Genomic DNA, 24,561 nt, shown 5'->3' with positions numbered 1-24,561 from the left:
AAGATCGGTCAGAGTGGACAGAGCTCAGCCCAGCAAAGAAACTTCCTGGAGTAGTCAGAAGACAGTTTAAACAACTTAACAGGAATGCTTAAGAGTATCCAAGGCAAATAAGCATCATGGTTTTTCAACTAATCTATTTAACAGATAGATAAATTAAAGGAAAGATTGGTGCAGTCAAGGCCAGAATTCATGTATGGTGAAATGGGAGAAGTACTCTTAGAGCACAGAGTGAAAACATAAAAGAGATGAAATCACATAGAAAAGAAAACAACTTTGGAAGGTAAACCCAGGAGATATCGGATATGAATAACAGTAGTTCTAAGAGGAGAAAAAGCTACAGATGGAGAGTCAGGGATAATGAAACAAAGTTTGGATGAATGGAGATACCAAGGCTGCAGACTAAAACCATCTGATCTCACCCAATTCCAGGCAGGATTAATGAGAAAGTCCTAAAATATGTATCTTGGCAAAATTCTTAAACTACAGGGAAGAAGAGAAAATTTTGCAATGGTAAAACCAGAAAGAATAATTGCCTACAAATAAAAAGAACCAGGTTCCTACTGGACTTCTCATCTGCAACACCTGATGTTAGAAGACAGTGGAACACTCTCTTCAGGGCACAGAAAGAAAATGACTACAGCTCGAGTACCCTGTACTAGCCAAGATATCATTCAACTGTATGAAATTAAACACAAAAAAAGATATTTAGGATGAGCAAGAGTACTATGCCTGAGTAACATACATAGAAACAGACTAGCCAACTAACAGCTGAATCAGTTTTTTTAAATCTGAATAGAAGGATTTATTATGGCAAAAGTCTTTTGACTGGTTAAAAACCAAATCCAGTTTTATCTGCTTTGCAAAAACACACTTAAGAAGTAATTAAAAAAAAAAGGAGCTTGCTAACATATTGATAGCCCAAGAGATACCAGGCAAATGCAAACACAAAAAAATGCAAGTGACAATAATATCAGACATGGTACAATTAAAGGTTAATATCAGTAAATAAGATGAAGAATGGCATAATATATGATAAAACATAATCTTTGGGGGAAAAATTTAGCAGTCATAAAAGTGTATGCAACAAAATCACAGTTGCTAAAAAATTTTAAACTTTTAAAATATTAAAAAAGTCTAGAAATGCAAGAAGAATTTGATAGAAATGCAATTATGGTGAGCAACTTCAATAAAGGTCTTTTAGGATTATACATACTCAGTAGAGAATTAAAAGTAAGAAATTGAAACAAGCCTCTACTCAACTTGACGTATGAAGTGTTTATAGACCCTAACCCTTCTTAAGCAGCGAGAAGAGTAATAGTAGTTCCTAGTCTTTCCATGGATAACTTCACAAACTGAGCATATGGTTAGCTACATATAAAACATCAGCAGTTTTTAAGGGCAGATATTTTACTGGCAACATTCTCTCTTTAGAATACAAGAAAAGAGTAAGATTTGGAGTAGCGTTTTTTCTTCTTTGTAATTCTTTCTAATATTTAATTTATTAATAATAAAATATATGTAACATTTTTATACAAGTAATAAAGATCTTCAAATCCCCCCAAAAAAGAATCCAAGAAAAATCAATTAAAAAGAATGAAAATATCTTAACAGATTGAAAATTCAGAAATATGCCCCTACATAACTTTTGCATCAAAGAGGAAAATGTTTCCATATGTGGTATGCGAAGAAAAACCAAAGGAAAGTCAAAAGATGATATATAGCATAAAATATCTTCATTATTAAAGAAGAAAGGCAAAATGTAAAGGAATTTAGAACTCACCATATGAAATTAGAAAGAGAACAATGAAATAAACTAGAAGATTTCAGAAAGAAAAAAATTATAAAGACAAATGCCAAGGAAGATAGAATGAAAAATAACAGCAAAAAATAAAATAAAATAAAATAAAAGCAAAAAGATAGATAGACTCCAAAATCAGTTCTTTGCAAAGATCATGAAAACAGGTGAAATTCTCAGGAGCTTGACTAAGGAGGAAAGAGAGAAAGCCAAAATAAACTAGATTGGAGTGGTGCGATGGGAGGAGTTCTCGCCTGCCATGCCGGAGACCCAGGTTCAATTCCCAGAGCCTGCCCATGCAAAAAAACCCAACCAGATTGGGTACTGGAAAGGACATGCTGAATAGATCAACTACCACAGAAGAGATCGGAAAGACCACCAGGAGCCCAGATAGCTTCCCAGCTGAATTATATCTAACTTTTAAAGTTCAGAAAATTCTGACAAAAATTAAACTAGTGAAGATCATGTAAAAAAATGAAATTATCCCCAATTTTACATTAAGAAGATGGCATAATGTCAAAACAAAAGCCTAAAAAAGTAATAATAAAATAGGAAAACAGAACCGTCCCCACTTAGGATGATAAATAAGGAGGTCTGAAGTGAAACACCAGCGAACACAATCGTTATGTCAGCTGTCCAAGCTCGGTGACCTTGTTCCGTGACGTATCGCCCATGCCTGGGCCACAATTGGCCTCAGAATGGTCCATGAGTGAAGATTTGCTGAGTCAATAACTGCATCGAAAGAAGAGTAACTCTAACCAAGCAAGATATCCCATGAAAACAAGAGTGGCCTAACACCAAGAAATTCACCAACCAGTTGGAGAATAAGCCCCATGATGTGCCAGTGAGGACAAGCCACCTGGTCATAGCAGGGTGTCACGGGTACAATCCCTCAGGGAAAGGGGATAAAGCGAGGCTGCCTGAGCACAGCCCGAGGTCTGCACCCAAATCCCGTGTCTGGTGTCATCCTAGGTGACAACGCCAGGTGGGTGCCTCGGGGAGCGTCGTCCCCAGCGGGCAGAGCGCAGTGCAGGCTGGGGCAGTGGGCACTGCGTGGCCGGGGGTCAGGCCTCGCATCTGAGGGGCCACAGGGAGGGGCAGCTACTAGAGCCCAATGGCGGGACGTTAGCAGAGTCTGTCACTCGTCGGATGCAATAACCATCACAGGGCCACATTTCGGGGAAAACTAGTGGAAACAAGTACCAGGGTTTCAGTCTCCACTCTCCTAATCTCTCCTGGGCTCCCTGTTGCCCAGCCCTGACCACACGTGTGTGAGCCTGTCGTGGTCAGCACTGAAGTTGGCAGCTCTGAGACAAGGGTGGCAGCCCTGAGGGGAAAGTGGAAGATTCTGGCACAGTTTCCAGGAAATGCAGTAAGAAAAAAAGTGGCATAAAAAGACACCTTTTTTTTTTTGCTATTTTACTCTAATATAAAGACTGAATTAAAAACATAACTTTGTGAGTAGGCTGAAGATAAGATAAATATATAAAATCCAATACATTTTCACTGTGTTTAGCGACAAGCTTCTAGAAATAGATTCAGAAAATATTACATGTAGAGTATCTACAAAACTACAAGTAGTTGAGGGTAACTTTGATATGAAAGAAATATGAAATCTTACAATGGACATAAACCAAGATATAAAAAAATGAAGAGATAGACCATGTTCCAGGATGGGAAGATTTAATTATGGATGTACTTTCTCTTTTTTTTCTTTTCTGTGATCCTAGATTTTTTCCTAAATTAACTTTTAACCAGCACAAAACTTTAGCACGCTATATGATCCCTGTTAATTTTCTTCAACTTTCCAGCAGCTTCTGGAGTTTTCATCTTATTTGAATACTTCCTCCAAAAACGTCGTTTAATTTAAGTCTTTATGTAAAATACCTTTTTGAGGCCTGGCAGGCGTGAAAATGTTCTCACTATATCCTCAAATTTGAACAGCTCTATATAAAATTATAGGTTCAACGTTGTTTTCCTTCCCTTATTCCTTTACATATTTATTTCTCTGCATTTTAATTTTAACCTACTGACAGGATTACCTTTATCTAGATGCCGCACCTCTATTTCTGTCCCTCACGTCTCTTAATTCTTAAAGCTGCATTTGTACCTTTTCATTCCTACTTCCTGCTGGGAGAGTTCCTCAATCTGATTTCCCGTTTTACTAATTCCTGTCTCCGCTGTATCCATTATCCCATTTATCCTATCTATTATGTTCTTTTTCCCAACTGCTGTATTTTAATACCTAGAATTTCCTATTGTTTTTATGTCCCCTGTCCCTCTATATGTAATATGCTTATTTTACATTTTTGGTATGTGTATTCTAATACTTTTCTTTCTGTTTGTTGCTTTTTCTTTAAAGTGGTTAAAAGTGGCCTTCAGGTCCCTCGTTTTTTGCAGTGTTTGTTCACGTTCCTTTAGAAGCATCAGCCATGCAGCTGACAATATGTACTGGACACGAGCCTCACTTCCTTTGCTGTCGCCTCGCTAAACCCGTGGTTCTCACCCTGAGAAATCCTGTCCCCAGGAGATATGTGGTAGTGTGTGGGCTGGGGGAGGCACAGCCTGAGAGGAAGCGTCCGCCAGCCCCAGTATTTGTAGAGAAAGAGAATGCCTGCAGCCGTCAGTCCCATCTGTCCTCGGTCCCTTCCCCAGGGGCCCTCTCCCCCTGCCTGGCAGCACCCCAGGGACACCCGTCCCCCTGTGTGGTCAGCAGCAGGGGCTGGGCGGTGAGCATCCTGTGGACATTCAAGTGAGCTGAAAGGACAGGGCTTAAATGGCTTTTCTACTTCCTTTTGTCACTGTTGTGTGGGTTAGGGTTAGGGTTAGGGTTACGGTGGTTCTGTCCACTGTTGCGTGTAGCTGCCTTTTGCTGGAACGGCTCACCGCCCCGCCTACCCCGTTCCTTTTCCATGGAGTCCTCGTGGGTTCTGAGTCATTTCTGCTGCTGTTTGTTAGCTCAAGTCCATGCTTCTCTCTAGGCTCTCTCCACCGCTGGCCTTCAGGAGAGAGGCCGTGCCAGCACGAGGGCAGCATCTTGGTGGCGGCGAGACTGCCATCACGCAGATTCAGTTGTGCTCAGCTGAACATGAAAATTGAATGCGATTCCGGTGCAAGCCCAACGCTTTAAAACTTAGAACTGGATAAAATTACCTTATAGTTTATAAAGGGGAATAAAAGCATGAGAGGAACGGTCTAACCAGAGGTAAAAATATACAAAGCCATTGCAATCAAATCAATATGACATTGACCCTGGAATAGCGAGACCGGTGGGAAAGAATGGAGAATGCAGAGATGGACCCCAGTGTCAGTGAGAATACGGAAGAGGCGGTGTTTCAGTTCAGAGGGAAAGGCATGGTTTATTTAACAAATGCTCCCTACACGATTGACCCGGCTACCCATTTAGAAGATGATAAATGTGGATACTTAGTTAACAATTTACAAAAAAAAATACATTTGGAAGATTAAAAACTAAATGAAAAATAAAACAAAAAAAAACTTCTGCAAGAAAATCTGAAAGTCTATACTTACAGAATATGGGTAGCAAAATCCTTCTTAACAAAGAATCGAAGCCCAGAATCTATACATAAAGACGAGAAGTATTTGCCTATATACAAACAAAACACTTTCAGATGGCCAAGAATGCCAGAAACAAAGTAAGCAGGTGACACATCGGAGAAAAACCATTTAAATACAGAAGACCGAGTATTACTCTCTTCAGTTTATAAAGATCACTTTAAAATGACAGTCTGGTGATAGATAACAGAAAAACATGGACAAAGAGTATGAGAAGACAATTCACAGGAGAGCAAATCCGCTTGGCCCACAAATGTGAAATGCTGTGCAAATCCATCCGAAGTCAGAGAGATGCAGAGAAAAGGAACAGCGTATCATGTACCCCTGGCGAGCTGACAATTGTAACACCGAGAAACAGTCATTGCTGGCAGGGATGCAGGGAAAAGTGGACTCATTTCCATTTCTAGTGGAAATTTAAATCGTTAACAGAGTTTTGGAAAGCAATTTGGTAACAGCTATTATAATGTAAAAGGCATGTGCCCTCCATCACCCAGCAGCCGGGCTCCTGGAAGTCTGTCCCTCACGAGTAAAAACACTGGTCTGTAAGGATCTATGTACAAGGATGTTTACTGCAACTTTTGTTTAGTGGCGGGAGAAAACAGGAGGCTGAGTTCGTTTCCATCGCACAGCCTTCCTGGGTGGTTGTAGGACAGCGGCTCCATGCCATGCAGCATTGAAAAGGGTGGACTGTCAGTATGCCAGCTGACCTGAAGATTTCCTAGGAGGCTTTGCTGACTATTTAAAGCAAGAAGCAGAAAAAAATATATATAATATGATTCAAAAAATGTAAAGCAATGATTCCCCCCATGTGTTAACCCATAGATAAGGAACCTATACCTGCGTTTGTGTATATGTATCACTGTGCATTGAAAATCAGGACTCACAGTGCGGCACTTAGGAACTCTCCACTGTCCCCTTTAAAGTAGCTTTTCGGTGGGCCACCGCTTTCCCACCTGCTGGACGCACACCTGGCCTTCGGGCTGGTCTTGAAGGACCCCATGTGAGGTGCGTTTTCTGAGTCCTACGAGGCCGGGGCGGGGGGCGCTGAAGAGGCAGGCAGCTCCATCCGAGTTATAAGGCCCGGGCTCCAGCCCGTGGGACCCCCAGCCAAGCAGCCGCAGCTCCCTCATCTGTCCCCGAGCCCCGGGTGGCATCTTGGGCTCCCTGAAGGCCCCTTCCTCGATCCTTGAGGCTGGCGAGGAGGGTGATATGCCCCGGTGTCACGTGCGGGCATGCGGGCCCCCGTGTCATGTGCGGCCGTGCGGGCCCCGGCCAAGCGCAGCGAGGCGTCCGCAGTGCAGCTGCCCCCAGCCCCCGCCCCCCGAGACCCTGCCCCACCCTAAAGGGGGTGACGCTCACAGGAGCCGGGGCGCTGGTCTGGGGCTCAATTCTTCCACTTGAGCCTCTCACTACGGAAAGTGTTATTCTTATTTTGTTCCTCAGCTGAAAGTTCTGGCGTGTTACAAATTGTGTGTGTGCACACGAGTGTGATGGCCATGAGGATACAGTGAAATCGCAGGGCACATGTGAGATTGTGAAAGTGGATTTTTGTAGAAAGGGGGTGTGACTGAAGGATAGGAAAAGACGGGGAAAAGAGAGACGTGTCAGAAGGAGGGAAGGGTTGTATTACCATCAAAGAAAGAAAGCGTGCGATGCGGTCACACTGTGTGGGAGCATATTTGAATATGCAAAAGAAAAAGGAACATTCAAAATTTCATGAAAGTGAGAGAACGAGCCAGTCTTTTAAAAATATCCCTGGGAAGTGTAATGAGAAATCTTAAAGAACAGCGCGAACTATAATGATCTCGTGCACGTCACGAAGTGAAAAAACAAAATGCGAAGCCTTTGCACGTCCACGTAAGCCGTGCAGCTTGACTCGCTTCCCAGCTGAAGCTTCGAGAGCCCCGTGTGTGTGTGGCAGGACTGTGAGCCGCAGGTGCCGGCTTCGGCAAGGAGACTCCCGGCTCAGGGTCACCGAACCTAGAAAACTCTGTCAGGCGTTGTCCTGTCTGGTTACATGGGTGCTCGTTCGTGTACTGAAAGGGGCAGCCGAGGGGCTCGTAGGTGCGAAGTCAAAGTCTCTGCCAGGCCCTCCCGGCCTCTACTGGACCCGCGGCCTAACCTCAGGCTGTTTTCATTACTGGGGGCAGGAGGCAGGGGCTCCAGTTGAGTCCTGGCTCGCAGGGCGGGCTGTGCTAGCCACGTCTCCTCAGGCCTTAGTGTCCCAGTGGCCTCCCCAAGGAGCTGGATGTTGGCCAGGTCGTGTCCTGCTCTCTGCTGGGGGGGTCTCCAACCTGAGGGCACCTAAAGCTCACCTGGAGAGTTTGCTGAAGGGCAGATGGCTGGGCCCATCTCCAGAGCGTCTGATCCCAGGGCTCAGAGGCAGAGTCCAGGAGTCTGCATTTCTAACAAGCTTCCAGAAAACGCTATTGCTGTGTGCCACAAGTCCAGACCTGAGCGGTACAACAACCGACGTGTGAGTGCGCCTGGTGGGTGGCAGAGGGGTGCCGGCTTTCTAGGCTGTTGGAAATATAACCCCATTCCCTGCACTTGTAGGGCATGTGTGCCATTTCCAGGGTGGCGCTGACTTTTTAGCATAGGTGTAATAAAGTGACGTTTCTCCTGCCACACGTCCTGCCTCCTTGGGGAACGTGAGCTGCCGAAGTCCTGGTTCCCAGGAGTCTGCAGAGATGTAGAAAGCACTGCCAGGAAACCTTGGAGACGTTGCCTCTGGGGGCAGTGCTTTCTCTGCTGAGGCTCTGCCAGCCGCACTGCCCCTTCCCCATGCCAGCATGCTCAGCAGCCACTGTGTGGGGTGCCGGGCACCACCCTGGTGCTAAGAGACCAGGTCCCCAGGTGCATGGAGAGCTCGGACACCAGGACGGCGGCGCCAGCGCCTCTGTTTGGGCCTCAGAGCATCCGAGCACACTCTGGGAGACTCTGCCCAAAAGAAGAACAGTTAGGGACAGACCATAAACTCTTAATCCAGAAAGGAACTGCCACTAAAAATGAAATGGGCGTGTGACCCGGAGAAGAGCTACCTGCGGGGGTTGGGGGCGAAGACGCTTCATGCTGGACATGGCAGTGGCTATCACCTAAGGTAAGGCGAGCACTTGGGTGCATGGAGCACGGTTTTTGAGGCATTTGTGGTAACTTCTCTGAAGCTCAGTTTCCACCTCAAAACACGTACTGTAAAAACAAAACAGAAAGTAACTTCCATTTTGCCGCAGGATTGTTGTGAGATCAAATGAAATACTGTATAGAAAATTATTTATAAAAGTGTTAAGTACTTAAAAATAAATTATTTCTAACCATCAATTCTTTTGAGGCATTTATTGAATTTTTGGATAACACTACCATAACATTCTTATTTATTTATTATTGAACATCAAATTGGCAGATATCCATTCTCTTCTCAGGTGGCCACGATGAAGCTTTTTCCCCTTGAGATATGTCATTACTTGTTCATCCAGTCCCCAAATGTAAAGACATCAAAAGGAAAAAATAACCAAATTATATTTCTCCTCACGTGCTTCCCTCCTTTGTGTACCACCAGCTGTCTGTTAGACCCTTACAGCTCAGAGCAGCGTCCCTGTGCTTCCAGGCGCTGCACCTGTCGTCGCATTGGGCCTTACGAAATCTAGCATGAGGGCTCCTCCCGCGGCCCCCGTCCTGGATCACACAGGTCGCAGCCCCTCTGGTGGAAAGGTCAGCCCGGGCAGCAGCTTTCCATTCCCTGCCCACCCACCCATGAACGAGAAAGGCATGCTCAGAGCTGTGTTTGGGTTGCTCGTATCTGCTGTTTCCACCGGCTCCCCAGGATGGAGCGCCCCTGGGTCCCCCTGGATGCCTGAGTCACCGTGGGTGCGGCCCTGGCTGCAGGGACTGACCCCTCCTCTGCTGACCGCATGGACGCAGATCCAGCTTCCCTGCTGCACAGCTAGCGGATGGGGTCTCCCTCGGAGCAAACTCCCGACTTGGCAAAATCATTATCAGCTCCTCGGCCGACTCAGGTGGAAGCACTGGAGGAATGGACAGCCCGAGTTTTCGTCTTTTCTGTCATTAACACGTTGAGGAAGGATGCGTCTTAAAATAAAAGCATTTGCCAGCCACTATTCTCCTTAACCATGTTAAAAAAAAAAACCAAAAACACAAAAAACCAAAGCAAGGCCCCTTCTGTCCTTCCCGCTGCTGCAGGGCGGCTGTTCCAGAGGCCCACGAACTGTCTGACCTCTGATCGTGTTGATAATCAGAAAGCCCTTTCTATGTGGGGTTACTATGGTTACCACTGCACGCGTGAGGTGCGAATTGCACTGCTGTTTTGATAAAAATAGGTATTAACTACCAGGCATATGCTCCTCGTTCCACAGCAGCTCTCGCGGAAGCACAGCACGTTAAAAAAGAGGAAGACAGAAAGAAAGGGAAAAAACCTTCCCGAAGATGCGTGAGGGAGCATCTGCATAAACGATGGTGGTTGGCCATGTATATAAAATATTTTTAATTTAATTCATTTTAATTAAATGGGGCATTTTGGTGACTCCTTCCCTGTTATTTACAGAGTTTAGCCTTGAGGAAAATGGCTGATTAACAGATCCAAAAACCTATAATTAAAAGCAGAACTGTTATTTTGGGAGAAAACCTCTTCAGTCAGGGTGATTCCATTGGGCTCTCTCTCACATTCTTTTCATTTGTCGTTGAACTCCCCAGATCAAATCCTGATTGTTTTTTAACATGGGAGAAATGATTACTAACACTGTCATAATCGGAAGAGCTTTAAATTTTTAGGTTTTTTCCCTCCGCCAGCCCCTTTGATCACATCTCTCGCCACTGTTGTTTTTCAGAATTTAATTGTAGTCTTCACTTATTTCTTTTGTTTGGATCATGTCTTCTCTGTAAAATCATGCCGATTGTTCTGTTTAACCCTGTGGGCTCTGGCCTCTTCGTTTCGCCTTCAGACTGCGCGAAGTCTGCGGGTTCTCATCGCTGGCGTTATTGTGTTCTACACAGAAACTCAAGAGAAAGCTGAATACCTCTCTATGTGCGGATAAAAAAGAGACAAGTTGCAATTTACAAAGCAGTTCCTTCAAGGCCAGCGCTGGCTCAGATAACAAAGGCCACAGCCATTTAATGTCTGCTGAGCAGTGTAGGAAGAGGTTGGGATGGTTTTATACCCATATTCTGAATAAAAAATGCTCACATGGCATATCAGGTTTATTTCCTTGAATCGTATGCCCCATGACCTGTAGAAAAACTCGGGTGACTGTACCCATAGCATCTGGTCTGTGCAGAAAAGAATTGTATTGGATTTGCGGTGGGAGAAGGGGAGCCTGAGGGAATTTAGGGTCTTTTTTCAATTCCATTGAATTCCAGAGGGAACAAAATCACACCTCTGAGGACATGAGAGCATATTAGACTCTGTGCATTTCCCATCGAAGGCACAGCTTGTGGGGACTCACGGACAGGCCAGCCACTTCCACTGTGAGTCTGCTTTTCAGACCTGTGCGGTGTCATTTAGCATATCACCTGTGCTTTCTGTGACTACCCGACTCCATGTTAAAACCCGTCAGTTTAAAAACCTCTACAAAAAGCTAGGTCTGTAAAACACCGTCACTATTTATTCTATTCTTGGGCAAATTTATTCAGAAATAAAAATAACAGCTTGGATGTATATTGTGTATCTCATTCACAGAGCTCAAATAGCTTACACACACAGCATCTCAGTTATTTTCACACAGTTTTCTGGGATAGAGAGGACCTGTTTTGTTTTTGTTTTTTAGGTGAAATAATTGAGGCTTTGGGAAATTTTCGGATTTTCTCAAGATTTCTAATGCCAGTGAAAGATTGAAACTAGAGCCAGGGCTTCTATTACCATAGATTATTAGACTTTGTTTTTGTAACATACTAACGTAAGTGATCAAAACATACTCTTGACTTTAGCTCATTTGTGCCATTGTGAAAATCAGTACACCCTGATTTGACCCATGAAGGCGATGGCTGCCCCTGAGTCTATATGTAGAGATCAACGCAACAACACACTCAGAGCGCCACGTGGGCTTTTCTACCTGGAGCCCATCTTCCAGTGATGCCCGTCAACTCTGTGCCTGCATGCCGATGGTCTTGTCTGATTCTCACCACAGCCAGGTTCTCCACTGGAGAGAAGTGAGGCTCAGGACACTCAAGGGGTCCACGTACATCCACAAGGCTCCTGGGTGACAGAGGTGGGACACAAGACATTTGCGGCATTCTTTGTCCTACATCAGAGTTGTTTCTCACGACATTGATGGGCCAGTCAAGTTTGGGATGAGCATGAAACCTGACAGTCACATTCCCATTTTACTATCAATTTCACTGAAGACGTTTTTAATCAATACCTGCTGTGAGCCGGACACTGAAGGGTGGCTAGGTGGGGTGACACACAAGAAGCTGCTGGTCTAATGGGGGGTGTGGAGAAGGCAAAGGGCAGTGGGTTTAAGATGCAGCCCAGGCAGCTACAGGAGCAAAGGGGGGAGGGCATGGGCCCCCCCACCCTGTTGGGGGGGTCTCTGTGAAGGCTTAAAGTCTCCACCTCAAGACGAGCTTACGCGTGATCAGAGAAGCTAGAGTGTCAGCTAGAACCACCACGGACAGTGTTCTCTCCTCGTGGTCCATCCAGCGGGGAAGCCGGGTCTGCTGCGAGCTGAGCCCCCGCTGCATGATGGCTTGGGAATGGGGCTCTGGCACAAAGGTCTTCAGAAACCGGAGCCCACTAAGGGGACTTCAGCCCCACAGACGCAGTTGGAGAAGACAATAGGTGGCAGCCAACTGGATAAACGCTTCGGGATATTGGATGTGGTTGAAGCAAAACTCCAGGTGCTCTGAGGACAGGTGTTCAAGGAGGCACTGACAAACCATTTGAAGCGACTCCGCAGTGTTGTGGACAGCTGGGAAGCAGCTGGGGCTGACAGACCTTTCTCTCCCTCGCAGTTTTGGGGGATGGAATGGCTGCGTTTCGAAGACAGCAGTTCATTCTCAGTTTTGAAAGTACCCAGCCTACATTCCATGTATGTGTTAAAGAAGATGTTGTGCTGTGCTGCAGTAGGAAGTTTCTCTGGGCGTGTTTCCTGGGGCTGGCTGGGTCCCTCTGGGGCTCAGCCTAGCTGCCTGAGGCCAATACCAGGGCCTGGACTGGACAGCAGGGAGTGAGGTGACCCGGCAGCACCTAAGAGGCGCCTCCTCTCAGGTGAGCAGGGCAGTGTCTGCACTTCCACGGCCCGGGGAGCTGCTCAGGGCCTGGGATGCTGGCATGGCAGCTTTAATAGACACGTCCTCGGACTCTACCAGCATCCCTGGAAGAGCCGCTTCCTCAATCCGGAGCCCAGGCTGGAAAGGACCGGGACTGGCCTCTCACCTGGGAGCTGCAGGTAAGACGCCTTGGGCATTCCTCTGAGTTTGATCTGAAGTGGAGTCGGGTTCTGAAACAAGCCTGTCAAGTTAATGAGTGCGCGGGGCAGTGATCTGTCCCAGTGAGAGAATCCGAGAGAGGCAGGAGAGGGTCTGAGCTTCGGGGAGCTGGCCATGGGATGTAGGACCCTCGGGTGTCCTTCGTTCATTCATCCATTCATCCATTCAATAAAGATTCATTCACCGCCCGCTGTGGGCCAGGAACTATGAAGATGTTGGTGATACAGAGACGATCAAACTGATACCAGGAATGAAAAGATGACCGAATGTTTTCTAAAAGGACCAATTCAAGAGAAGTTGAAATATTTGCTGGGTATTTGATGGGAGGTTGTTTTTTAAAGTGCAGCTTTCAAATATGAATATGCATTTTTCTGCAACTGAAAGTGGATATTTTTATGTCATTTTCCAGTCCAGGAAGGATTACTGCAGAAAGCTGAAATTTCAGAAATGACAGAGCTAGCTCAAGCTGCAGTACCTGGTATAACTTAGCACCTTTAGAAACTGCTGCTTTCTCTCTCTTCCTGATGACCTTGTAAACTACTCAACTGCAGAGAGTGGATCGTCTCACAGTGTCTCTTAATATTACACTCTCTAAAGACAGAGATTTTCCCAGAGCAAATAAGACACATCACAGCATTTTCAGACGCAAACAAAAGCCTCTGGGTAGGTGGTGATGCCATTTCCTTAGGCCAGCGGCTCAAGAGTGAGATGTCAGGGCAGGTTAGGGTCGGTGACCTGTCCCCATGCAGTAGGCTCACCTGGGACCACGCCACATGGAGTAGCCTTAGCAGGGCTGGGTGTGGGGCTGTGGCCGCAGAAGGGGAAGGAAGGGTCAGGAGGTCAGGATGGCTGGGTGAGGCCCAGTTGTCCGGAGAGTTTGCAGAATGAGAAGGGGAGAACGGAGGGGACCTTCCTGGGCCACACCCACCTTAAAGGAGTGGGTTTACCAAGGGGAGGGAGAAAACCCAGGGAGCTGGTCTCCTGCGGGGAACGGGGGAGAACGTTTGCGAGGCGGGAGCGGCACCATGCAGGTGGGTGACTAGTCTGGAAGCCCGGGGCGGGGGAGCCCTGAGCGGGGCCTGGGCAGAGATTTCACACATGGCGTCTTGGGCCTTGGAAAGAGACTCCAAGTGCCAAGCCTTGTCTCCTTAAGTTTCACCAGATTTTTTAACGGCTTTTTTGTTTCTTTCTGATTCTAAAACTAATGCATGTTCATTATTTTAAAAACACAGAAAAAAAATCTGTAAAAAATTGTAGGAAATATAGAGAAGCTCAAATAAGAAATACGAATGGCCAGTGTTTGCTTTCGTCCTCGGAGCTGTTTTGCTCTCGGTCGACTCTTCTCGGGCTGCCTTGCTCCACTGTGCCCGCCTTCCACCCTGGTTTGCGTCGTGCCACCCCCGTCTCAGCACCACCCCTTCACAGCACCTGTGCTCGGTGCAATGGCTCAGGAGGGATAAGTGCCGGGAGACCAGGTGGTTGGATGAACCACAGAGCAGTATGTTCTGAGTCAGCGAGTGCAGTGCTGAGCGGTGAGCAACCCCACACGGATGGCTGCACCTGCATTCGCAGACCCGCGGCCTTGCTCGCAGAGAGCTGGGTGGGACGTGGCTTATCGAAGGGGGACCCGCGGCCTTGCTCGCAGAGAGCTGGGTGGGACGTGGCTTATCGAAGGGGGACCCGCGGCCTTGCTCGCAGAGAGCTGGGTGGGACGTGGCTTATCGAAGGGGGACCCGCGGCCTTGCTCGCAGAGAGCTGGGTGGGACGTGGCTTATCGAAGGGGGGGCCTTTCTGCGCGTGCACTGGGGCGGGCAGGCCGTGCTTACGGCTGAGAACGAGGCGTCCCTCTAGCCACTTCCCCAGATACTGAAAGCTCCCGCTGCAGAGGCGTCGTCCGCAGGCCTGTACGTCTCATTGTCAGAGGGCAGCAGGGCCCATTATTTCCCCGTGTTGCTGTAACAGACTCGCACAAGCTTAGCGTGGAAAGCGGCGCAGACGTGTGACCTGGCGCTCTGTGGGCCAGGCGGGTGCCCGGGCTGGCCTCTCTGCAGGCCCCACCAGGCCAGGATGGCAGCAGGGACCCCGGGGCCCACCCGCGGTGCCTGGCCTCCCACCCTGTGCGGGCCGCGATCTCAGGGTGGGGCTGAGACCTGCATTCCTGCTAGCTGACAAGCCGGGGTCCGCCTCAGCTCCGGGGGCCTCCTCCCAGCCATTGCAGGTGAGTGCCCCGAGTTCTGAGCTGGCCACGGAGGTGACTCTCGCTCACACGGAGACCCCTTGCACCGCCGTCCTCCTCCTCCTCCTTCCCCCGCACCCCCGACTCTGACTACAGGAACCTCCCGGCTGTTAAGGCTCCTGAGGTTAGGCTGGGCCCACCCGGATATGCCAGGAAACCTCCCCATTTTCAGGCCTGTTCCTTTATTACATTTGCAAGGCCCCTTTTGCATGTACTGTAACTAGGCACAGGTCCCGGGGATTTCAAGGGGACACCTGGCGGGGGCGGGGGTCCCTCGGCCTGCCCCACTGGCTGGAGGCAGTGGCCCCTGGGTGGCTCTGTGTCCTTCTTTCCCTCCCCCCACAGGCTCCGCACCAGCCGCCACCTGCCCTCTGCAACTAGAAGTATCTCTTCCCGTCCCTTGGGGTCTTGTCGCAGTCGGGGAGATGGCGGCCTGAGCCGTGCGCTAACTTCATGTCCTTCGCAGCAAGACGGAAACCTGCGTGGCCCTCGTATTTCTGTGTGTGCGTCGTGATCACGACTCCCATGTCTTCTTGGTTTGTCTCTCTCTGTACAGTTGCCACATGTGACGGGTCACTGATCGTTTTATCTCCAGGTGTTGGTTTTCTTGGTGGCCCCTCCATGCTTTGGTTTCCTTATGGCCCTCCTGAGCTTTTCTCTGCCTTTATTTCACGACGTGTAGGCAACCCCTTGACCACCATTTTCATTTTTTAAATGGCAAAATGCTTAAGTAACGCTCCTGAGGCGCGTACGGCAGGGTGAGCCATCATCGCTCAGACACCGGCTCTGCCACAGAGTCCCTATTAAACTGCACCATGGCTCATTAAACCCCATTCCTGAGAAAATTGGGACTTTGTTAAATGCTTATGTTCTTTGCTAATGTTAACTTTAGAATACCCTGTGGTAGGCGTTGCTGCAAAAGATTTTAAAGCACTGGCTAAAAGTGCCAGCAGCTTTCAGCCCATAAGTTCCGAGATACAGGACCCAAAAACATTCCCTGCCCAGATTTCTCCCTTTCTGATCTTTGTATATCATCTTTATTCTTCTTTTCTTGCTGCAAAACCTCCTCACGCTCTGATTACCTCTGTCTCCTCTCACTGGCTGCTAGGTTTTAAGCAACAGGGGATAAATTATTCTGAAACACCATTCGGCCATGTCTGAAGTCAGGGAAAGAATGTAGACTGTGGATGTTTGACTGTGAATTGATACACTGGATATACTGAAGAAGCAATCTCAGCCACAAAGCACTCGAAGAAACCTGGATACCAGTGACAGAAACGTGATTCTACAAATGCGTGAGGAGTTAATTTTAAAGGAATCATTTTCCTCATTTAAAAGTTATTAGAAATCCTTTACATGTGTGCCCAAAGAATCTACCGATTATTGTGTGGCAAAGGGTGTTAAGAGCCAGGCAGCTTTTTCCAGCGGTTCCATAAGAGAATTAAGCTCTATAGAAAACGAGTTGAGCGGCTACTTTCTCATTTCTCTCAGGATAGTTTTAGCTAGTGTCATTCTAGATGCATAAGAAATATGTCCATTCGTTACCCACAACAAATGCCTTAGGATGGTGGTCCCCCTCTTTCTGATAATTCTTCCAAATTAGGAAGGACCCCTAAGAGCTGTTCTACATTTGTATTATATCTATCAACATTTACCATATTAGAAATTAAAAGAGAAATTTGAAACTATTTAATTGGTTGATTTCTTTACAATAGCAACAATCCCTTTTCTTACTAGTATAACATAATATTTTATGAAAAATAAACCCATTTTCCCAAGCAAAAATTTTTAATGGGAAGAGTGGCAGTACTTTACATTTTTGCAAATCTCTTTAACGAGCAATAAAAGACAGCTGGATTTTCACATCTGCTTCTGCATTGGCTCTGTTTCACTATCGTATACCATGCAGCCTCTGGAAAATTCCTCTGTATTCTCATGAAGGAATAAGAATGAAAAAGGCAGGTTGCATCTTCATATTATCGTGAAAATGGTTTTGACTTTGCAGACCTTCCCAGGACCACATTTGGGGCCGTGGCGCAGACTGCACAGGTATACCTGCGTCTGGAGTTCCCTCCGCTATAACTCAGTTCCAAAATGATATATCTCGTCGATGGTCAAAATTAAATTGCAGTGTTTGAGGGTTAAATCTTTCTTGAGATCTTATGTGACTTCTAGTTTAGAATGACCTCGGTGACGTCCCGTCTAGTGCTTAGCTTTCTAGATCTGGCGTTGTCTCTCTGACCTAGTTCAGGAGGTTTAGGTTTTCTAATCGTGTCTCTAGGAGTATGATCGCAGAACTTGGCTGACAAAACCAGCCCATGTGCTGATTCTCCTTGGGAGTCTCACTGAGAAGGTTTAGGCGCCAAAGAACTTCCAGCCTATTCCAGATAACCACAACTTTCCTGGAAAGCCTCTCTTGAATTATCTCTATGTACAATATTTCAAGATAGTAGAAAAGGCTACAGGAGAATTTCCTCCCCCCTTTCCTCTCTGAGAAAAAGAAAACACATTTATACAATAATCACCCTTTTTAAAATGGAAAAATACTGTCTCATTTATGAGGATGCCAAGATTCTCCCCGTCAGGGCTGATGTGCTTTCAGCTGCAGAAGCCCGAGACATGTTTGGTTTACCATGTCCTCTAGTTTGCTAGCTGCCAGAATGCAACACTCTAGAGATGGATTGGCTTTTAATTAAAGGGGATTTATTTAGTTAACATATAGATCTTCAGAGGAAAGGCAGCTAACTTTCAGCTGAGGTTCTTGCTTACGTGGAAGGCACAGGGTAATCTCTGCTGGCCTTCTCTCCAGGCCTCTGGGTTCCAACAACTTTCCCTGGGGTGATTCCTTTTTGCATCTCCAAAAGCCTGGGCTGAGCTGTGAGTGCTGAGATGAGGTATGCTGAGCTGCTTGGGCTGTGCTACATTGCGCTTTCTCATTTAAGCACCAACCAATTAAGTCAAATATCATTCATTGCAGCAGGCACGCCTCCTAGCCGACTGCAGATGTAAATCAGCAACAGATAAGGTTCACGTACCGTTGGCTCGTGTCCACAGCAACAGAACTAGGTGCCTTCACTGGGCCAAGCTGACAACTGAACCTAACTACCACATGTCCACCCCTTGTCAACTTGACAACTATATGCATCACCTTAAACGATATTAAAGTGGCACAAATTCTCTTCTGGCTGTGGACCTATGAATCTCAAAAACAAGTTGTCTGGTGCCAATATGCCAAGGAAGGACAGTCACAGGAGACAGGTTTTCATTTCCATAGGGAGAAATTGGAAGGAAAACCTGTAGGACAAAGACCATTGGATTTCAAAGTCTGAAAGTCATTTATCCTTCAGCTTTAGAAAGTGGCAGTCCCACCCTTTCCAAGGGCCTATGCAGTGGCCCACCTCTTTCCAAATCAACCTCAGGGGCCGTTGAGGAGACCACTTCTTTCTCAGCTCCACTCTCTTCAGGAATCGGGGCCACCCCTGGGCTCTCTGCCATTTCCAGGACACACGCTCAACCCCTCCATGTGGTGGCAGCCAGGCTCTCCCCAGTCCCCCAAGGAGCATGCTGTACCTTCTCCAAGGCCTGAGGCTGCATGATTCTTCCACTGCAACAAGGTGGGAGACTCATCCTCACCCTTCAGTGTAAACTCACCCTCTCCATGTATATGGGTGGGTCCACTCTCCTGGCTGAGGTTTCTTGGCTTCAGACCTGAGCTTCCATGGTTCTTATTCTGGAAACTCCAATTTGTCCCTTTTGTGTCCCCCTTTGTCCAGACTGGCAGTGGTTCCATTTACACCAACAGTCTCTTCACGCACTACAGGACTTCTCCATCATTCTCTTCACAGTTCCTCCTAAATCTTCCCCTTAACCATCCAAAAAACCATTCCAATGTATCTAGTATTTGCAAACCGCAGCAGCACCCCACTCCTGGTACCAAAATCTGTTCTAGTTTGCTAGCTGCCGGAATACAACACACCAGAGACAGATTGACTTTTAATAAAAGGGGATTTATTTCATTAGTTCTTCAGAGGAAAGGCAGCTAACTTTCCACTGAGGTTCTCTCTTACATGGGAAGGCACAGGGTGATCTCTGCTGGTCTTCTCTCCAGGCCTCTGGGTTCCAACAACTTTCCCTGGGGTGATTCCTTTCTGTATCTCCAAAGCCTGGGCTGAGCTGCTTGGGTTGTGCTACGCCGAGTCTCTCATTTAGGCACCAGTCTATTAACTCAAACATCATTCATTGCACAGAAACACCCTAGCCGACTGCAGATGTAAATCAGCAACAGATAAGGTTCACGTACCATTGGCTCATGTCCACAGCAACAGAAGTAGGTGCCTTCACCTGGCCAAGTTGACAACTGAACCTAACTGCCACACCATGTGTCGTGGACAAGTGTCAGACATACTCATTTGCAGAACAAAAGCACAGAAAACACTCTGCTGGGAGAGCCGCATTTCAGGAAGGTTGAATGGAGCCTTAGGGTGATGGGGCTGGGGGCTGCTGTGTGGGTCCCTCCACCCAGGCAGGCCCTCTGCCCGGCTGCTGGGAGCTGCCATGTCAAAATATCACTTGAAATTCAAATTCCTTGTGAAATGCCAAGAAAATAGGGGTCAGGGAGCTGCTGATGGAGAGTCCAGGGAAGGGGCCGGCACCACGTCACCCTGAGGACTTAGAAGTTGCTAACGGGTGGCGTAAAATGACCAGCAGCAGAAATGGCAACAATGAACTGCACAGCATTTTTAAAAATACAATGAGATACTGACAGGGTCAGACAGTCATTACCTGTGTTTTTATCTCCAGGTGAGGTTACTACCAAGAGATGAGAAAGATCAGTTTTGATGTGACAGTAGAACTGGAGTAAGAACAAGACTCTTGAAATGAAGAAATTCATCAAAATATCATATTACTGCAATGCTAGGGTTTTCCCTTCAAAAATCGAAAGTTCTGCTATCTTTAACCTTAGCTTTTTTCAAGTAACTTGAATTCAGTCCCCATCACAGACTCTGGACATTTTCTACCCTCGTCTTGTCCCAAGCTTGTGCATCGTTCCCCAGACTCTCAGCAGATGCCCTTCCCGGCTGGCCCTGGTTTCCATTCCTTTTTCTCTATTGTCAGTCCCACTTTCCTTGGTTCCTGTCAATCTATAAATTAGAAGCCAAGGAGAAAGCCTCGCTTGGCTTTACACCCCATAGACTATTGCTGTCTTGCTCTCCGTTCCTTCAGCAGTAGCTTCTTAGGACAGTCCACCCCACCGACTCGTCACCCTCTCCCCCAGACCACCCCTTACCATTTGACTTTGGAAACTCTTTTCTCAGGGATCTCCAAAGACACCTGGCATTCCCCGGCTATGGCACTCCTCCACTTCCCTGACCTGGGCAGTTTGTGTGTTTGTGTCTTCATGTAGATCTATTTGGACATAAGATTATATGTGCTTGTAGGCCTTATTATCAATTTGACAGACAGAGTAGATTTTTCTCCCTCTAAAAACTCACGTAGGGAGAGGGGATGTGTCGGAGGAGCTCCAAACCCCAGGTGGCACATTAGAACCTGCCACTAGGAGATGAACACAGCTAAAGTAAGACAGATGCAACAATGACCAAATCCCCTGATAAGATCAGAGGCTGAAGACTCAGATTAGGTCTCCTGCCTTCCCTAGCTGCTGGTGTCTGGAGTGTGCCCCATGCTATCACGGGAAGGCTCATCTCGCCAGGCATTGTGTGGGGTCTGGGCTCTCCCTGCAGACCCAGCAAGGTGGGGGGCTCCTCCAAGCGTGTGCACAGACATTTGACAAGATCCTCTCCTGCAAAGGCGACGGCGAGCTCTTGGACATTATGTGGAAGATTGAACCCTGCCAGTGAGCTCATTAAATGAGGTTTTTAAAAACACCAAGCTCAGCAGCACAGTGGGTGGCTAATTTCCTGACTCACCTATTCAACTCATTTGTGGGCCCAGCAAATACTCCCTCTGGTAGGACACACTGCCTGGCTTTATTTCAAACTGTTCCCTTTCTTCTCAGGGTAGATGGGAATGCACAAAGTAATAGCTTTTTCTTTCGTGTGGGATATTGTTTATGAAATGGAGCTCAGTTTTCTGTGCAAAAGGAATCGTAGGAATGTCAGAGCTATTTTAAACAAAACTGGCTATTCAATGACTACAGGAATAGAGCTCTCGTTGAAAAAATAAAAGTCTACCCGCAGGGCAAGCAGAGATCAGGACAGGGAAGCTGGGAAGGGAACCCAAGGTTTTATGCCCCTGTTTATTGGCACAAAAAGCCTCTCTGGGGGTGAAGATGAGCTGCAGATCATCTCAGATCTTGGAAATACAAGTAGCTATAGGCCCTAAAGTCAACAAAACAGCTTCCATGATGGGGCATTCTAGTTTAAGACTAACTTTCTTTTATTCCAAAGAATCCTAGCAAAAGGAAAATGCTGTTCATTAAAACCCCCAATGAAAACCTCTTGCTTTTAATCCTATGCCCTGTTTTACTCTCCCAAAGGAAAAAGAGACCCCCGCAGAGCTGCTTGCTGCCCCCACACCCCAACCCCTGCCACCTGCAAAGGCTGCAGACTCTGACAAATGTGACCAGTTACCTACCAGGGGAGAGTAGATCGCTGCCATTGTACTTATTAGGATCAAGGGTCTATTCAGCTAGAATAACGAAACCAGTGGCAAGCCTGGTGAAATGGGATCTAGCCAATTGTCGTGCCAGTTCATGACATTTTATTTCTGTTGTTTCTGCTATCTGGTTGTTGAGGTCAGTATTCCTCATTCTAGTAAATAAAATCTGTTTACAGAAATTCATAATGCATTGGCTTCCAGCTGGCGTTGTGTTCATGCTTAGTACCAGGTCTGCAAATGTGCCGTGTGTTTTTCGTGTTCCTTTCTCTCCATCCACCCCTTAGCTGTAGTATCCCCAGAGCAGCTCTCACGCTCTCTCTTCTTTTTCTATGTGTTTTCCCCATGTCCTCTGAATATGCTCAATACCTGCAAATTCCTTCTTCTGCCTTCACTCTGTATAGACACAACTTTTTATTTCCAAATTCCTTCTAGAAATTTCCACTTGAAATCCACCTGGCTATTTAAGTCAACATGTTCAAAATCATTAGTGTGATTCCCTTGTCAACATACTAATTTCTCCTCTGCAGCCCCATCTACCAGTCACTCAAGATTCACACTCAGAGTCCCTCCTTTCTTCCTCTCAGGTACTAAGACCCACCAGTTCTCACCCCACGTGTCTCAGGGTGTTGGCTCTTTTGCTCTGACATCACCACTCGTTTGCTCACCCACAAAAGACTCACTGTGTCCCTGCGTTGGGCGAGGGGCCGGCAAGTGGGAGTGTTAGGAACAATGGCAGCTGTTGGACATGCAAGGTGGGTCCAGGTTGGGGGTCCGAACCAGGCCTCCTCCTGTCTCGGTACAACTCACGTCTAGCCTGAGCTATTGGGAAAGTCTCCAGACCTGTGTCCACTCTGCTCTCCACCCAGGTGCCTGAGCTTTATTTCCAGAACTCAAACTAGATCGTGTTACACGTCTGATTAAAGGTCTCTCGTGATGCCACACTGCAGCAGGACACGCTCGAAACCTTTTCTGGGTGCATGGGCTGGTGTCAACCCCAGGTCTCCTGCACCGCAGGCAGCGTCCGACCAGCAAACCACACGGGCACCTGCTCCAAACTTCTTGATCCCACTTACAGAGCCTTCAAAATCTGGTCTCAACCTGCCTTTTTTTCTTCTCTGTTAACACTCATTTATATAACCAGACCTTTTCTCTCCCACTTACTGTTAAAGAACTCCCTGTGTAATGTATCCAAAACTGTTCAGGAATAATTATTTGCTTCATGTTCTAAGCTGTTAGAGCTCACATGCTTTTCCCGTAGCATTTTTTAGACACCATTATATTATTTATTTGGGATCTCTGGGAAGAACAGTCTTTTTTTAAAACTGTATCAGTATCATTTCAACCACCCATTTTCCCCCTTTGGTAATGAATTCAATGGATCATTTTCCTAATGATAGCTGTTCACACTTTACATATCAGTCACAAATATCAAGACACTGAATAGTTTGTATGACCCTCAGTAATCCGCCTGTGGCTGCTCGCTGCCCTGTGACCCGGCAGCAGCTCACACACCTGCAGGGCGCACGGTGGCCACGCAGTGGCTGTGGGACACACGCCCTCCAAGCCCACTCTCGTCTGTCTTCACACAGGCGCTGGCCCTGCTCCCCTCAAGGAGGTGGACTGTGGCCACAGCGTCCATCTGTCCATCCACCCATCCACTTGGTCACTTGTGCTTCCAGCACTTCCTGCATGTTTGCTGAGCATTGCATTATGTGTGATGAGCCTGGTCTCCAAGGAGCCCACGGTCCCTTCTGTGACACGGTCTGTGGTTTGACCCAAATGCTACAGCGTAAAGGAGTGAGGAGGGCCTGCTGAGGGGGTCGGGGGATGCTCGGGAGGGTGTTAAAGGTGGAATAAATAGGCATATATATACTTTGTACCATGAAGTGTGTGTTTACACATTTAGAATGGGGAGATGGTGGCAGGTGGATGAGGAAAAACTCGGTTCTCGCAGAAAGCACCAAAGTGCAAAGGGAATTGGGAAATTCAGAGTGGGCAGAAGGCACAAAAGGAGATGCTGCTGAGAAGGTAAGCAGGGCACAGCGCGTGAAGCCCCCTCGCTGTCTGCAGGCAGCGTGGAGCCCGGGGAGCTCCCGAGGCCGGGCAGTGCCACCCACCTGGCGGGCTTTGAGTAAAGGTGTCGGTTCCGAGGATGGGTTTGAGAAGATCGGCAGGTAACGAGAGCTTTAGGAGTAGACACAACCCAGCGGACGCCGTGGCCTTGTTCCAGCTGACCCTGCCTGTGTGTGTGTCTTTCTAGTGACGGTGCTGGCCATTTTCCATGAACTGCACGTCGACCCCGACCTCTATGCCCTTTTGTTTGGGGAGAGCGTGTTGAATGACGCGGTGGCCATAGTCCTTACATAGTAAGTACCAGAACTTTGCCTACATTGCATTTACCCTGTGGGAAGGCGCTGCCACGCAGAGGTCACTCCTGATGGCCACTCCTGATGGTCACTCTTGATGGTCACTCCTGATGGCCACTCCTGATGGCCACTCCTGATGGTCACTCCTGATGGCCACTCCTGATGGCCACTCCTGATGGTCACTCCTGATGGCCTTCATGCATGTCGTTTAGGTCATAGACATGTGGACAGTTTCTACCTTTTAAAGAATTGTTTCCGCAGAAAACCTCCCATATGGGGCACAGTTCATTAGGCACCTAATTTCTAATACTGTTAAAGGACCTCGTGCTTCCAGCCTGTAACAATTCACTGCCCAGAGGGTAGCTCTTATTTTCTTGGCACATATATTTAGCTGCTTCACTTGGAGCTCCTAAAATGCACAAAAATGAGCTTACTTCATTTCAGATCAATTGTCATTTAAGTTTTTTCCTTGTACAAGTTATTTTCCAGATAGCAAGCTAATAGTAACCTTTGTATTTATAGTAAGTTTG

General features: G+C 47.2%; 1 protein-coding gene across 3 annotated transcripts in view; it reads left to right on the top strand.

Annotated features, from left to right (window-relative positions):
* Nucleotides 1–24,561, top strand: part of SLC9A9 (solute carrier family 9 member A9) — a 558,227-nt gene that overhangs the window by 161,723 nt on the left and 371,943 nt on the right. For 2 of the 3 annotated variants that reach the window (XM_077130322.1, XM_077130323.1), the window contains exon 6: nt 23,926–24,031. The exons of the other annotated variant lie outside the window; for it this stretch is intronic. In XM_077130322.1, the coding sequence (XP_076986437.1) occupies nt 23,926–24,031 (106 nt within the window). The remainder of the gene's footprint in view (nt 1–23,925; nt 24,032–24,561) is intronic. 3 annotated transcript variants of the gene reach the window in all.

This window comes from Tamandua tetradactyla, chromosome 15 (assembly GCF_023851605.1).
Source record: "Tamandua tetradactyla isolate mTamTet1 chromosome 15, mTamTet1.pri, whole genome shotgun sequence".
NCBI classification, from domain to species: domain Eukaryota; kingdom Metazoa; phylum Chordata; class Mammalia; order Pilosa; family Myrmecophagidae; genus Tamandua; species Tamandua tetradactyla.
This window is presented reverse-complemented; position numbering and strand designations above follow the sequence as displayed.